Source organism: Balearica regulorum, chromosome 2 (assembly GCF_011004875.1).
Source record: "Balearica regulorum gibbericeps isolate bBalReg1 chromosome 2, bBalReg1.pri, whole genome shotgun sequence".
Taxonomy (NCBI): domain Eukaryota; kingdom Metazoa; phylum Chordata; class Aves; order Gruiformes; family Gruidae; genus Balearica; species Balearica regulorum.
Window position 1 is genome coordinate 31,498,962 of NC_046185.1, and position 16,424 is coordinate 31,515,385.

The following is a 16,424-nucleotide window of genomic DNA, read 5'->3' on the forward strand; positions in this document are numbered from 1 at the left end:
GGCGGGGATCGCCGGCACATCTGCATAGCAGCCCCGCCCCTCCCCGCGCACCCTCCAGTGGGCCCGGCAGCCCTCGCGCGCCCTGTTTCAGCAGCTTCTCCGCCCCGCCCCCGGCGGTACCCGCGCGCGGAAGATGGCGGAGCTGGAGCTGGGCCGGCACTGCGGGGTGCCGGGCTGCCGCCGGCTCGGTAAGGGGGGGAGGCCCTGACACAGCTCCGGCCTCCCGCGAGCCGCCGCGGGCGGAGGCGGGGACGCCGGACCGGGGGAGGAGCCCGGGGTGGGGCGCCGCGGCGGCGGGGCCGGTAGGGGCGAGTGAGGGGGCCGGAAGGTGGTGCCTCCCTCTCGGGGCGTCCGCAGTGCTGCCGCAGGCCTGCGCGATTCATCGCCGGGCCTGTCGTTACGTTGTGTCACTGGGGGGTTAATCCTGTGCTTTGCCAACGGCTGCTACCCTGTTTTTCCGTTCTTCACCCTTGCTTGCCTTCGCTGATGCCAGGAAACTATGTTAATAAAAATGTAACCTTTCAGAATGAGGTAGCAAAACTGCTTCTGCCGAAATCTTACGGATGAAGTGACTGAGATCTTTGTGACTTGACTTGAGCTGTGTAGTCCAGTTGCATGGAGGTCCCTTAAGACCAAATCCGAAGGATGGAGAAATGAAGTAATGGCCTGGAGGTGGCATTTGCTGGGAGTTCAGCAGCCAGTGAAGTGATTTTATCTGTAATTATTGATGTAGTAGATGGGGGATGTTTGCTGAGACTTGGGAAGCATGTGCAATTTAAATTACACGAGGACAGTTTGTATGATATGAAGGACAGAGAAGAAGGAGCGGGCTCATCAGGACTGTCAAGTGGAGGAGATGCTGGCTTTTTGGAAGGGATAGCATCTCCTCCAGTTGGCAATCCATGTAATAAAAATATAAATTGTCTAGTGCTCCAGCAGTCAGTAAACAGTATTCTTTTTCTAAATTCTAAATATTTCCACAATAAATTCAATTTTTAGCATAACTGGTAAGTTCGATGGCTAGCTAAACATTCTAGTTTCAAAGTGTGATCGAGGGCCCTTCCAACCCAAGCCATTCTATGATTCTATGATATTGAAAAAAAATTTAATTTAAAGCATAATTCCAACTTCTGGAATGTATATAAATACTCATATGTTTTCCAGTAATACTAACTAGAGGAGTTAACAGCGTACCTGTGTTATAAAAGCCACTTGTAGGTACTGTGTAGATGCAGTTGCTAAGTGTCCTTGTAAAGATATCTACCCTGTGATATAGGTAGGAAAAAGTTAATCATGTAAAAATTAAGCTACAAACTATTAGCAAAGCAATGACCACATTGTCTAACTTAAATCTCTTTGTTTCAGATTTTCTCCCCTTTGTATGTGACGGCTGTTCAGGTGTCTTTTGGTAAGTTTTCCTAAAAGATCTCAGTGTGGCAGTTATATAGACCTGAATGTTGTATAAAATGTGACTCAATTCAGATACATTTAGTTAAAAAATAATTGTTTCACTGAACTTGCCACTTTTTCCCAAGTGACTATGGTGGAGTTTTGAAATCAGTGGGAATATGTCTAGAATACAGGTAGAATATTTCGAAAGGCATCTAGTTTAGACTCTGTTTTGTACTGATTTTTGGGAGGAGGGAGTTGGGTATTTTTTCTTGTAGAAGGTCTCTAATCAGGGCCTGCACTTTGCTTTACACTTCAGTTTAGCAGAAGGCAGCTGAGGTAAACTCAGATAAGCTGAGGGCAGATTTCACTTTTAACGTTAGAAGCCTTCATGGGATTTCTGCTGTTGTGAAATGTGATTCAAAGTACATTAAAAGACAAACTCCAGTTTCTTTGAGCTGAATTATTAAGCATGCTAATGTCCTTATTCTCTTGAAATGTTTTGTGGTCTTGGGGTGTAAGTTCCAAGAGCTAATGGCTTACATACTCAGAACATGATCAATCCATTTGAGATGTGAAATACATAGGTTAGTACATTTTTTTAGAAGATTCATTATTTAATTGAAGTGTTCCCATGATAAAACTCTTTAAACACGTAAATGTTTTCACATGCAGTTTTCTTTTCCTGAAATGTTGATAACAGTGTGATATTTTCTTCTTTTGCCACACAGCCTTCAGCACAGGAGCCGGGATGCTCATGGGTGTTCTGAGGTAATCTAATAATACACGGCTACCTTAAAATCAAAATTCTGTGCAACTTCACTTACCTAATTTTCAGATTAGATATATACACGTAGTATATAAGTATGAATTATTGAACTGAGAATGTGACCAGCTTAAAAAAAATGAACCTACTCTTTTTCTGCCTGTCAGAAGTAAATTGAGTTTGAATAGAATGATGGCTCTTTTTCTAACTCTGAGCTAAACTTAACCAGCACAAAAGTAGGAGAGAATCACTGGGTTAGTTTTGCCCACAGAATGGAGAGCTAGCACAGTTCTTTTGGAAAGCTGGGGTGGTGACTTGTATCTGTAATATTTGTTTATTTACACAAAATATTTTGTACTAATGCCTAGGTGAATATAAGAAACAATTCTGTGAAACCAGATCAGCACAGATCTTACCCGTGCTCATACAAGGACTGCAACGGAAAGGAGCTTTTGCCAGTTTTATGTCCCTACTGTGAAAAACATTTTTGTCTAAGGTGAGTGGAACAGAGTGTTTAAACGTAAATACTCATTCTTTAGTGTATGGAAGAGGTAATAAAAGTTTTACGCTGTTGTTTACAGACACCGGCATCAATCAGACCATGAATGTGAGAAACTGGACACACCAAAACCTCGAATGGCTGCCACCCAGCAGCTAGTTAAACATATTATAGGCAAGTACAGCAGGATGTATATTCTATAGTTTTCTTCAGAAGGTTATTAGAGCTTGGGATCTCCTCTGAGGGTTCAGGTTTGACCAAGTAAGAAGAAAGGATGAGGGTTGCTTGTTTAAATAGCCCTAAACTCACATGTCTCAGTCTAGATGACAAGACAGCAGAAGCATATGTCTATAAAGAGAATCTTTCAAGATTAAATAGGGCTCAGGTTTCTTTCAAAATTATTGTCTTGTTCTCATTTTACAAGTACTATAATGTAAGGAATTATACCTAAGCATTATTATTTGCATATTAGTTCATGTGCAAATAATGCAATTGTATTGTATTGGGTGCGCATACCAGTCTGCTGGGATTATACCTATACAACCCAGATGGCAAATAAAGGGGAATCTACAATGTAATGCTTTGCAGCTTTTAAAGAAGCTCTAGGACAGGAAGGAGAAACAAACAGCACTGCCTAACTGGACAGTGGGGTTCTATGTAGAAAGGAGGACCTGAAACTGTTGCCATACGAATGCTGTGATGGCCACAGGTATAGAAACTCAGGAATTTGTATGTATTTGGCTTTTGCAACCTGTGTTTACCTCGTGATAGTGTTTGCCTGTTTCTCAGTGTAAATGAGTTCTGCAAGAACTGTAACAATTCCAAATATTCTTGAATAGCAGTACCTGATATCACAGCCTCGGGAGGACGTGAAAGGGACATGAAAGGGATGGGAACCTTGGAGATATAATGAGGCCCAATAGGCTAATTCCAAGATATGTTCAGGAGACGGTCTGAATCAGCACACTTACAGTAATAATAATATTATTAATAATAATATTGTTCTCAGATTCTAAAAAAAATGAGGAAGCAAAGAGCAAAAAACGTAAAGGAGTGAAAAACAGTGAGACAGCAGCAAAAGTGGCATTAATGAAACTGAAAATGCACGCATGTGGGGACAAGTCCTTGCCTCAGGTCAGTCATGTTTGTTTTCAATAATTGAATTTTCAAAGGAAATGGAAAGTTTTCTAAATTTCTTGTTCTTCATCTAGTTCCCTCAGTTTGGTTTTGGATTTAATTCTTCAAGCCCACAATCATTTATGCATCTATCTCAGCCTGGTACCCAAAAACAATCTCACTAGTTTTATGTCTGTTATAAGGCACCTGTGTAGAGTTTGGAGCAGTCAGGTCAAATTCCTTTATTTCCTTTATTTCCAGTGAGGCATTGGCACAGGTTGCCCAGAGAGGTTGTGGATGCCCCCTCCCTGGAAGTGTTCAAGGCCAGGTTGGATGGGGCTTTGGGCAACCTGGTCTAGTGGAGGGTGTCCCTGCTCATGGCAGGGGAGTTGGAACTAGATGATCTTTGAGGTCCCTTCCAACCCAAACCATTCTATGATCTACGTGGTTCTTAAGTTGGATTCATTACAAACTCTGGTTCTATTATAGTGTATCAGCTGAAACTGAGTTTGTGCCCGATTGTAGAGCAGGGTATAATCACAACTGCATGTTTTTCCCACCCAGGCTGAATTTGTACGTTGGGGCATTGCAATGTACCACGGGGCCTTATCATAAGAACATGCCTTAAAAGGTTGAGTTTGATAATTTGGAGGGTTGGGGAGTGAGCATGCCAACTTAGGTTGGTACCAAGATGTTTCAGGAACAGGGTCAGCTACCCACCCAGAATTGGCATCTGAAGACTGAGGGTGGTGTAAACAATACCAACAGTTTGATTCATTACCCATTTGAGAAATTATGTTCATGAACTGAATGATACAATTATCATCCCATTCTTGAAATAGGGAGGAAGAGGGTACAAATAAGGGTAAGTACAATACAGTGGGCGTTGTGAGCATCTTTTTACAGCTGAGGTTTCCATGAAGATAAAGTGATGATTCCTCGGCCATGCTGCAGGTTTGTTCAGGTATATCCATTCAAGTATAGTTTACCTGAAGCAATAAGAAATTACTCGATCTTGGGAATCATCCAAGCCTCTATTAAAGTTAAAGGGAGTCCCCATTTAGAAACAGTTTTCCATATGCCCTTTTCTCTGGGAGTTAGTAAACTCACAGATATTTTAACCATCTGTCGTGGTTTAACTCAGCAGGCAGCTAAAACAACCACACAGCCATTCGCTCACTCCCCCTGCTCCCAGTGGGATGGAGGAGAGAATTGAAAATGGAAAAAGAAAAAAAACCAAAACAAAACCTCACGGGTTGAGATAAAGACAAAAAAGGAAAATAATAATAATAGAATATACAAAACAAGTGATAAGCAGCACAATTTCTCACCACCTGAAGTCAATGCTCCGCAAGACCCCGAGCGGACCCACCTCCAGGCCCACCCCACAATTATGTACGGAACATGATGTCATATGGTATATAATATCTCATTGGTCAGTTGGGGTCAGCTGTCCTGGCTGTCCCCCTCCCAGCTTCTTGGGTGCCCCCCCACCTTCTCATTGGCAGGGCAGTATGACAGGCTGAAAATTCCTTGACTGCTTGGCAATAACTAAAAACATCAGTGTGTTATCAACATTATTCTCATCCTAAATCCAAACACAGCACTAATCAGCTGCTAAGAAGAAAATTAACTCTATCCCAGCCGAAACCAGGACACCATCAAAGGGTAGTTAATAAGAACAGTGTCACCCTGAGAAAAACGTCAGGCTGACAATGAGGGTTTTAGATGTTTTATTGTTTGGAGAGCAGGAAAATGACCTTGTTCCATCGGGCATCTGGTGGGTGTTTGCCAGTTGTTTAAGCATTGAACAGCTTTAGGTAGGGCTTTACCCCATTTTCCTGTATATAAACTTTACCCTAGAGCTCATTTTAGTAGAGCATTCCACATTTCAACTGTGCCATTACTTTGAGGTCTGTAGGACAGGTGGAACACTCTGGCAACTCCCTGATGTTCACACCATTCCTGGAATTATTTTTTTTCTTTAAATGACTGCCATTGTCAGACTGCACAGCAGAGGGCATTGGAGTGTCAGCAAACCGTTGATTCAATCCTGCCACAGTAGTAAGAGCATCAGCTTTACGGCAAGCAAAAGCTTTCCTTAAGCCTGATATTATTTCAACTCCAGTAAGGATATAATGCCACCCCTTAGGTGTTCGAGGGAGAGGTCCAATATAATCAATTTGCCAAGTGGACCAGGGGACTTATTTCCTACAAAAATGTCCCTAAAAAGGTGACCTCCTCGATGGGGCCCTGTTTCTTCATCAGTTGTTTCAGTAGCCCAGTTAGTGTTGCCCTGTATCCAGCTCACAGAATACCCATACCAAGTATATTTAGGTTTCCTAGTTGCATTTGCTATTTTCAGGGGTCAGGGGAAATTCCAATTTTACCTTAACAATTGAACCACTGCTCCATTTACTCCAGTTACTAATATTTTCGGATGTCTCAGAGGGATAGCTTCAGGACATGATTCTGCTTTATTCATTAATAGTTGTGCTTTGGTATCTATGAGGAAATCAGTCTTTAATTTCTTGTTTGCTATGCCTCAAAAAGTGGGACTTGGTCCTCAAGTGGTGGAGGGTAGTGCCATTTGTACCTCTACCAGTCCAAGCCCCTTGTCTTGTGTCCCTGATGCTGCTCTCTGATACGAGATAAGTCAGGATATTTTTGTGGTTTAAAGGGCTTTCCATCTATGGGAGGAGCACTAGGTAGAGATGTGGATAGCTTTTCCTCCTTTTCCCCTTCCTTCGCTAGCAAGCGTAGTTTTTTCAATAGGCAAACCGTGGAGCAAGTCACCAGTGTACCCCTGATTTATGCAGGCACGCCACCACTTGTTTCACTCGGATCATGCACTTTCAGGTTGATTAGGAAGTCTCCAGATGGTATTATATTGTTTATTTAAGTTGGCTGATGGCTCTGTGGAGCACTTGTTTGACCTCCAGGTGAGAATGAGGGAGTTAGAACCTGGCACTGCTCCTGTCATATGGGAGGGTCAGGGCTTAGTTCTTGCATTTGCAGAGCACTTGTGAAAAAGGGATTTCTGCAGGTAAACCCTGGCATATTTGCATAAAGATAAATTTCTCTGACCATACAGCTCCTTTCCCATTAGACCTCAAATCAGAGGACGTAGCAGGAATGTCCCAAGGATAGGTTTCTCACCTGGGGCTTCAGCTCAATGTAATAAGGTTATAATAGCCACTTGTAATTATGCTTCCTGCAATTCATCTGGACCCTGCCAAGGAATTGTAGGTTCCTTGCTCCAGTCTTGATAATGGACCCCTCTTGCCCACTGAATAGCTAAGGTCCAGAAGGTTCAACCAGGATTCCCTCTGAAGGTGAGAAATATTCCAGGACCTAAATCTAAGTCTTTTGCCTCTCCTGCAAACAGAGATACTCTGGCTGCTTCATCATGCTAGAGGTGGCATAACCATTTAACTATTGTCTGCCCAGGTCGGTTTTGGTGTGTTGCCTGAATTTTTCACAAATAATCCATATTAAAATCTCAAATGTTAGTAGTATCCCTTCTCTGCGGATTGTTCCCCTGTGGGTCATCACTAGTGATTTCTTGTGTCAGGGTTTGTATTGGTACAGAATCAATTACTTCCTCACCAGATTGATCTGGGCTGTCCCAAATATCTCCAGCCCAGGCACTGTCATATGTATCTACGCAGACCTTTACAGGGTCTATATCACTACCTTTTAACAGTTTTTTATGATATTTCTTGTTTTTTCTATAACTTGTGGCACTAACTGTTTTTCAAGAGATGCTCTTTTTCCAGACTTACTATCAGCCTTTAATTTGGTTATGCTAATTGTAATCCTTGGCTGACAATTCACCTTTCACTTTTATAATTTCATCTTCTAACCTTTCAACTTGTTCATTCTCAATTTTCCATACTGTGGCTAATAGCCGGCACATTCCTTCCTTCTGTCTGTCCTTCTTCACTTTCCACATATCCTTCCACTTATTAAACTCATTCCATACGGCTTTTGGATTACGGCTTAGTGCCTCTAACCACTTCTTGTTCCACTTGGGATCTTGTTATCTGTTTTCTGTAAACCCCTTTCTCCAGGAGTCCCATTTATTGGGGAAATCAGTCATCAATCTGACCCAAGGATTCTGCCAACTTGGCCAATTTATTCTGTCACTCGACACTATGGGAACAGACAGGTTCTTTTGGGATCCTTGGCAGAATGATGACGGCACTAAGTTGTAGTTACAATTAAAGCTTTATTATTTTAAACAGACATTGATGATCAGCATAGCATAGAATTTTATAATCAGAGCAGCACAAGATTTTTATAATCAGAATCAGTGTAGCCCAATTTTATAAGTAGCAAAGCACAGAATTTTATAGCACAGCTTACCTTGTGGTTCCTAGTCACCTGAATCCTCTGCAGATCAGATGAAAACTTAACACTTGGCTTATATATTACACTACCAATATCCTAGTCATCATCTAGACTCGGAACATGTAAAAGAGTACGAGTCACTCACTTGGTCCTGGGAGGAGGCATCCCTGGCCACTGGGGCTCACAGGTTTTGCAGTCCATCAGCAGTTCTGCTCCAAGTCCCACTTAGGGCTTGTACGTGCTTGATTTTATGGACGGTGCTCTGTGTGCTGGTAGGCTTCCCTGTTCTGTGACGGCTTCATCACTACCAGGTTGCCTGGATGCCTGGGACCTTCAAGGCCAGTAAGGAGGGGAGGAGTCAGCGTGGTGCCCAGCAGCCTTGAGGCTGATAGCAAAGGGGAGAAGAAGGGCCAGGGGGCACTGGTCACACATGGCAAACCCATCTCAAAGGTATGCTCTTCGTGCTGGGTTCCCAGAGGCTTCTGACACAGACAGGACACAGTTTGCACAACTCTGTACCGGTCAGATTGAACCTGCCTCATACAAAACTGAGATTTGTGTTCTGCAAAGCTTTTTTCTGCTACTCAGATTTAATAGACTTTTATTACATTTCTGGATGAGATAGGAAGGGCCTGAGGTCAGTTGTTCCTGCCTTTGGGTTGGAAAAAGGGTTTTGACAGTTGCTTTATGTTTCTTTCAGCCTTTAATTTATTTGATTCTTGAAACATTTCACAGATTCCTTATTCTTTTTCACTACTGTGGCCAGTCAAACCTGGTGTTCAAGTCTTTTCCACATATCAGGATTATGTTGGGTTTAGAAACACCAGGATTCTTTCATCTCAGGTTTCACATCTGTACTTATGAATTCTCTTAAAAGAACTGTATTTAAATTACTTTTCACCACATTATTATGTTGGAGCATATTAAGTTTAGGCCTGTTATATTGATTTTATAATAACTGAAAACACTCTATGTCATAGTCTTATTGTTACGTCTTATCTTAGTAGAGTACATTTAATTATTGTTTTTAAAACTACAGCTATTCCATTACTGAGTCCTGTTATGAATTTCTTTTTTTATACTTTGTCATGCTTAGAAATTAGATAACTCTGCTGAGGCAGAAGTCATAATACAAAGACTTGCTTGTAGCATTCTTCACAGATAGTACCAGTTTAATAAATATGTGCTGAAGGGAAAGTAATTAATTTCAAATATTATGGAACACAATTTAAAAAATCCACCCTCAATATATATATAAGAAAATTTTAGAAGTTACTTCCTAATTCTAAAGACATTAAGCTCTAAAAAGTGTAGCACAAATTACTGTATGCTAATTTCTCTTACTATTCATTTTCTCATTTGGATATTGTTTAATCATCTAGAATAGTGTTAATTCTAACACTGATAAATTAAGCCTGTTAACTTTCAGCAACTCTCTATTTAAATTGTTTCCTAGACTCCTTCTAGTCACCTTCTGCCCAGCTTGTTCCAGTTTGATGACAGATTTTTTGAATAAGAAGTTTCTGGAATGCGTCTTAGGCACATTAGCTCTCTCATCACTATGTAGAGAAGATTGACACGTTTTTCTTGGAGGTGCACAGCAAAAGGACAGGGGGAAATGGGCACAAGCTGCAACATGTGAAATTCCAATTAGATAATAGGAAGAAAAAAATCACAGTGAGGGTGGTCAGACTTTGGAACAAGCTGCTCTGAAAATTTGGGGAATTTACATCTTTGGGATGTTCAAAACTTGATTGAATCTGACTTGGAGCAACCTCATCTACCTTTATAGTTAGGTCCAGCTTTAAAGTGCCCCCTGCTTTGAGCATGGTTTTGGACCATGTGACACCAGAGGTGCTTCCTGACCTTTCTTATTCTATCATAAGGAAGATCAGGTTGTCTTACAAATGTCTTTTCTCTGGCCCCTTTGTGCAGATTAGCTTTCTGCAGATGGTTGCTTTTGGTATCAGACCTGCTATAAGCTACCCTTCTTGAGACTGCCCAGCTCAAAACAGGAGGGCCATGCTGCAAAATAGTGTTAGTTATTGTGTCCCTGACTGACCAGTATTTTCTTGGATATGGCACAGAAATTCCAGGAGGCATATCCCATAGTTAGGAATGCAACAGTAGAATGAGCTGGTTTGTGCATTAAGTTCCAGGGAACTATGGGAGACTGTCTCATCATCCTTAAAACTGGAGGAGCAACTGTAGGAAGGTGCCAGAGCTCTGATAGCAGTTCGGCGATGTTAGCATGTGTCCATAACAGGATGGCCGTTGTGTTAGCTGTTTTACACATTGTGGTCATTTATGTTTTAGCAATATTCAGGTCCTGCGTGCCTTGCCTGTTTGTAATATTCCTCGATGTTAAAGATTTTGTTGTGTGTGGAGAGCACTCAAGTTTTGAGGAAAATGCACAGGTTGAAATTCAGACTCAGTTTTATGAACATAGCTGGGGGAAGGGTAGTTCCTTATTATTTTAGGGAACACATAAGTAAATCCTTTAAAAAGAAGACTTCTGTCTTGTTTGATAGTGTCTGGCTTGGACTCCAGCACAAGTAGTCTTAACTGATGAATATACCAGTCATGCTTGCTCTGTGTCTTCTGTTGAATGCCAAGAAGAAAAAACCTGAAGAAGGGATTGTCCCAGTCCTGTTCAAAATCTCTCCCTCATAGGTTACTCTTGACATTTCTTAAACAAATGTTTCACTCTAGTAGATCTTGAAAGAGCATGTAGTACATAAAAGGAGGAAAAACAGGATAAAGGATTAGCTGGCTGTGACCGGAATGTTAGTTTGTGAAGCAGGCATTTCTAGTACAGTGAATTGTTCAGTTTTAACCGCCTTTGCATTCCAATTTGACGTGATACTGCTGCCAAAAGCCAACACTGCTTATTTGAACTCACCTTTTTCTCCCCAGAGCAGTCATTATTGTCTAGTAAACCCAGGGCAGACACCTTTTTGTGTCTGTCTATATATAACAGTCTAGCTGTGTGGTGAAAGATGTTCTCTCCGCCTTTCTGAATCTACTGTCCATTATATATGTGCCTGCAGCTGGAGGGGATTGGACTTGATGGTCTCAGTCATTTATATTCTGCAGCAAAATGGGGCCTTATGGAATAGAACAAGTTTCAGTTGGTAATTTTTGGGTTGAAGTTTAAGTTATTTACTGAAAAACTATCAGATGCGTATGACTGCAATTATGTGTCTCTTCTGTGAATAATTTTTATTTTTTCATGTTTTTCTAGACAGAAAGAATTTACTTTCAAGTATTTTTACCAAAGGGGAACAAAGAGAAAAGCAAGCCCATGTTCTTTTGCAGTAAGTGGAGTATTGGCAAAGTAGTAGATTTTGCAGCTTCCTTAGCAAGCCTTAAAAATGACAACAACAAATCAACATCCCAGGTAAATCAGTAACAATAACAAACATTTTCCAGGTGGTTGGGTTTTGATGTTGTTTTGTTTTCTACCCTTTTGTCTCTCCCCCACCCCACTTCTTGCATCTCACATAGGCAAATCTGGATGTTAATTTCTGTGCTGTTTGTCTTACAGAAATTGAGATTGTGCCATACTGCCTCTGGAGAAGCCTTGCCGTTTGAGCACACGTTGGAAACATGGCTATCTGATAAAGACTACCCATTGTACAATGGTGGAAATATAATTTTGGAGTATCTTGATAATGATGTTCTATCTATAGAAGATACAGAGTCGTACTTTAGTTAATCAGTAAATTATCACAAATGAGAAAAAAAAGCAAAGATTTTTTTTACAAGTGTGGTATTCAAACCAAGTCCAGATTTTAAAATCACTGGTATGCCAGAATCTGTCCTCAGTTGTAAAAACACAGTTCCCCTCAATTTCTCAATTGCTTGACTGACAGAAGAACTATGTCCTGAAAGGAAAATTAATTATTATAATAACTAATATTACAGATATTAATTTTCTAGAATAAATTCTTGCTTTATTTAGCTGTATAATGTCAATAATGTTTTCTTAAATTTTATATTTATTTTTGTGTAAATGATGGGAAAAGTATATATTAAAACCAATAAATAATGAAAATGTAAACTTGCAGTGTATCAGTTCTTTGAAGGAAAGAAACACACTACACTATTGCAGCATCTTTTCTACAAGAACAGATTTCATTGGGTTTGGAATCCAGCACTGTCCATGCCCCAGGTCCACATTTTCTTTTGAAGGAAAGCTTTCTGAAGCAAAAGTAAATTCACACAGATGTCCATCTTGCATTTGTAAATCTCAGCACCATTGTGTGATTAGGTGGGGGATAAAAAAAGAACTTGAAATTATCCTTTTTCTTATTCTTGCATAAAAGAGGAAGAAATACGGTAAGAGAGGAAGAAATAGAGTTGACTAGAAGCATAGCATTCAACAGCTTGCATTTTCATCCTGGCATTTCCAACGTTAGGTAAATCTGTCTTGTTTCCTCTGCAGCAGTCTGCAAGATGGACTTACTAAGTTTTGAAGCAGTTGTTCACAGTGATTGTACATAAAGAAGTTACACCTCTGGGTCCATAAGCATGACCTATAGAATTAATTGCTTTCTGAATTGTCAGTCTTGAAATTGTTTGGTGAAGATTTTTCAGAGTATCAGTATATCGTGGTTTTACCCCAGCCGGCAACTGAGCACCACGCAGCTGCTCGCTCACTCCCCCCCCCCAACAGGATGAGGGAATTGGAAGAATGAAAGTGAGAAAACTCGTGGGTTGAGATAAAGACAGTTTAATAGCTAAAGCAAAAGCTGTGTGCACAAGCAAAGCAAAACAAGGAATTCATTCACCACTTCCCATGGGCAGGCAGGTGTTCAGCCATCTCCAGGAAAGCATAACAGTGACTTGGGAACAAACGCCATCACTCCAGATGATGATGCCCCACCCTTCCTCTTCCCCAACCCCCTTATAAACTGAGCATGATGTCATATGGTATGCAATATCCCTTTGGTCAGTTGAAGTCAGATGTCCCAGCTGTGTCCCCTCCCAACTCATTGTGCATCCCCAGCCTCCTCGCTGGTGGGGTGGTGTGAGAAGCAGAAAAGGCCTTGGCTCTGTGCAAGCACTGCTCAGCAGTAACGAAAACATCCCTGTGTTACCAACACTGTTTTCAGCACAAATCCAAAACACAGCCCCATACTGGCTACTATGAAGAAAATTAACTCCATCTCAGCTGAAACCAGGACACAATAGTTGATGTACCCCAGTGTTTGGACCTCTTTTGGTGGACTTCAAAGCTGGATTGTAAATTCAAAGCCAACATAGCAAGGAAGAACCACAAGATTATTTTTATCACAGCTGGTTTGAGTTACTGAAACATAAAAACATGTAATGTTGCACACAAATATCAGGGCCAGCACTTTCGTAACTGTAAGTTCTGATGTATAACCAAGAAGCCCTGGTTCATCTTTCTTGAACAGACCTGTTACAACCTCAACTCATTCTGCAGGGGCCTTGAGCCTGTCTCTGTTTAAGCTAGAGGAGTAGACATTTGCTTTAATCTGTTTCCAATTATACAGCCAATGATCTCCAGCTGGGAGGAGCTGGAAACGCAATCCCGCAATGACAGAAGGGACAACGCATGAGTGGGTGTAAACAGAGTGGTGGGAAGCATAAACCCAAGCCCATTTGCAAAGCTGTAGCGTGTTTCTACCGCTCTGTGGAGCTGTGCAGTGTGAGTGAATCACTGAGGCAAACCTATTCATTGGATACTAAATAGGCTAGCAAGACTTTCAGCTGCAGCACGTAAGGTGTGATCCGTTGCTACTGAAATGACCTCATGGCTCGTGATTAGGGCACAGTATTCAGACAGAAGGGGAGAAATCTGTCTCCCACAGCCTGACTCGCTGCTAAGTTAGTGTGACTCATCTTTCAACAGATTTGAAAAGAGCTCTCTGTCTGTTTCAGACATGGGGCGTTTCCTTTCAGGCAACTATCTTCGTGTGCTGTTCTCATGTTCACAAGGATGTTCCAGCTTGTACATGCACGGTGGCTGAATGTACGCAGTAATGGCCTGAGGTGTAATGGCCACAGGGAGACTGAATGTCTACATTGTTCAAAAATGTCCATATGATTCATTTCAGGGGCACAAATCTGGATTTGGTGTTTTGGCTCATGCAGTTACCGTGTTCACTGAGAAAAACTGTCCAGGTTTTTCTCTAGTATGTGGTTGCCTAAAGGGAACCACTGTCCACTCGCTATAATGCTAGGTTCTGGTTCGTTTGGACCGGTTTGAAAACAAACAGGTAGCCATGCATGACATACCTGTTCTAGGCACAGCTGCAACAACAACAACAAAAAAATCACAATGTAAGAGGATTCTGCCTGGCATCTTTCCCCATTGGCAGAAGAGTAATGTGGGCTCGTTCCAGTGGCTGTAAAGTATCATGGCTTTGGTACTGCTAAGTAGTATACCTTTATAACAACTTAGGAATATCTGTAGGATTATTATATATTGATCAGACTTGCATAAAAACCAAAAACATCTCACGAATTGTGTCACTAATTGTTCTTATTTTGCTTTACAGTACTCTTTACTGTAGTTTTAATATATCTTAGGTATTGATAAATTATTTTACTGATGTGGTGTGAGTGTCACAAAAAGGAGGGTGCTTCTGGTTTCCATGAAGGAAGGGGTCTTCAGCAGCTGAATATTGTGGAAGTCTTTGTTTCCTGGTAGCAGGAAGTACATGTGCACTTCTCCACTTCCCCCACCTATCTCTCCAGCTGTTTGTCATCTCCCTTTCCAGTGCAAGAGGAACAGTTTCCTTTTCCCTTGCTATTTCTTTTCCTTCCTTTCCTCTGCAATTCTCTATTCGCTTTTCTTTGCATCTTAGGCTGCTGTGGTACAGAATACGCAGTAAGAGGCCAGTCATCGTTGTGGGACAAGTGAGTTGGGAAGAGCCCCAAACTGAACTCACTCCCCTTGCTGTTGTTACTGAAGCAAGTGGAAAACGCTGCTACAGAACAGCCTCATTTTTTTTTCCACAGAAAATCTCTCTCTACTTACCCCCTTCCTTCTGCCCCTGATTTTTCTGCCTTAAAATAATAGCAGCCAAAATAATTAAAATATTTGTTGTGGACAGGGAGAAGATAGGCGTGGGATGCAGGAAGTAAATCTTTGGGGAGATCTTGAAAGTTTTACCAGGAAGGTTGCTTTCATCAATCATCAGTTATTGCTAAGGGCTAGCAGCTTGTAAATGTCAGTACAAATATGGCAAGTCACAGTTGATAAGACTACAAAAAGTTTTCACATTCACTTTCATCTAATTCCAGGAATATGTCTGGGATTGTATGTAGAAGCTCATTCCAGTTAGTTTTCAGGAACTGAGAAGGAAAACCAAATTTAGCTAGTCTGACAGATAAATAATTGAAGAGAGGTGAAAAGTCTGTCCTAACCATCGACTCTAGGAACAAAAGCAAAAACTTTCCCAGAGCTCCAGTATCTTGCCTAGGCTAGAATTGCTCATATTTTAGCTGTTTAGACACTAACATATTTTTACTTAGAATACACAATTTTTTGTTTTTCTAAAGTTTATTACCTTACCACATTTTCATAGGGAAAGTTAAACAACTGGATTTGGAAACAAACCACCACCTCACACTTTGGAGAAGCCATTTGATATTTGAAACCATTGTTAATTTTACAGGCTTGTGTTTAGAAGTTGCTGAACTGTTTCACTTTAATAAACAAAATGTTAAACTCACTTCTAGTAGATGCAAAGAAAATGTATGCAAAGTTATTTAACTGAGGAGGAATTTGTCAAAAGAAATTATTAATTAAAAGAAACAGTTTATTATACTGTTTTATAATAAACAGTACTTGCAGCTGAATTATTAAAATAGACGAATATCAAGCTCTTTGGTTGTTATATGTGTATAGTAATTTTAGAGAATGCACAAGGTCAACGTTTTGCAAACAGATCCTGGCCTTGTTCTAGTTCACATACTGCTACAAAATTGCCTGGCATATATTTGTGATATATGTAACACAGTTTGGAAAGGGTTATTGACACCAAGAGCTCAATTTTGCTCGGATATGTGACCTGTTAGATCAGCTGGGCAATGCTGTAGCAAACAAGAAATAATACATCACACTAAGAAACTAGGCAGTAATCTCTCATACTTTTATTTTCATCAGTTTCCTTTTGTGTATCTGTTTTAGAAAAGCATGTATCCTGGAGTGTCATCAGTCTGATTTGAAGACTTCTATCAATAGATCACCTCTCTTCATCTTGCTTATCAGGGGTCACATAAAAACAGACCTCCTTGCAACTCAGTTCTCCTCACAGTAGCCTC

At 40.9% G+C, this 16,424-nt stretch overlaps 1 protein-coding gene across 1 annotated transcript; it reads left to right on the forward strand.

Moving 5' to 3' along the window:
• The first annotated feature begins 45 nt into the window (after positions 1–45).
• Positions 46–12,186, forward strand: ZFAND1 (zinc finger AN1-type containing 1). Its single transcript, XM_075743817.1, has 8 exons — positions 46–188; positions 1,366–1,408; positions 2,121–2,160; positions 2,524–2,651; positions 2,737–2,828; positions 3,664–3,788; positions 11,368–11,523; positions 11,671–12,186. The coding sequence occupies exons 1-8, from the start codon at positions 134–136 to the stop codon at positions 11,839–11,841; spliced, it is 810 nt and encodes a 269-aa protein (XP_075599932.1). The 5' UTR covers positions 46–133; the 3' UTR covers positions 11,842–12,186.
• The last annotated feature ends 4,238 nt before the right edge of the window (positions 12,187–16,424 follow it).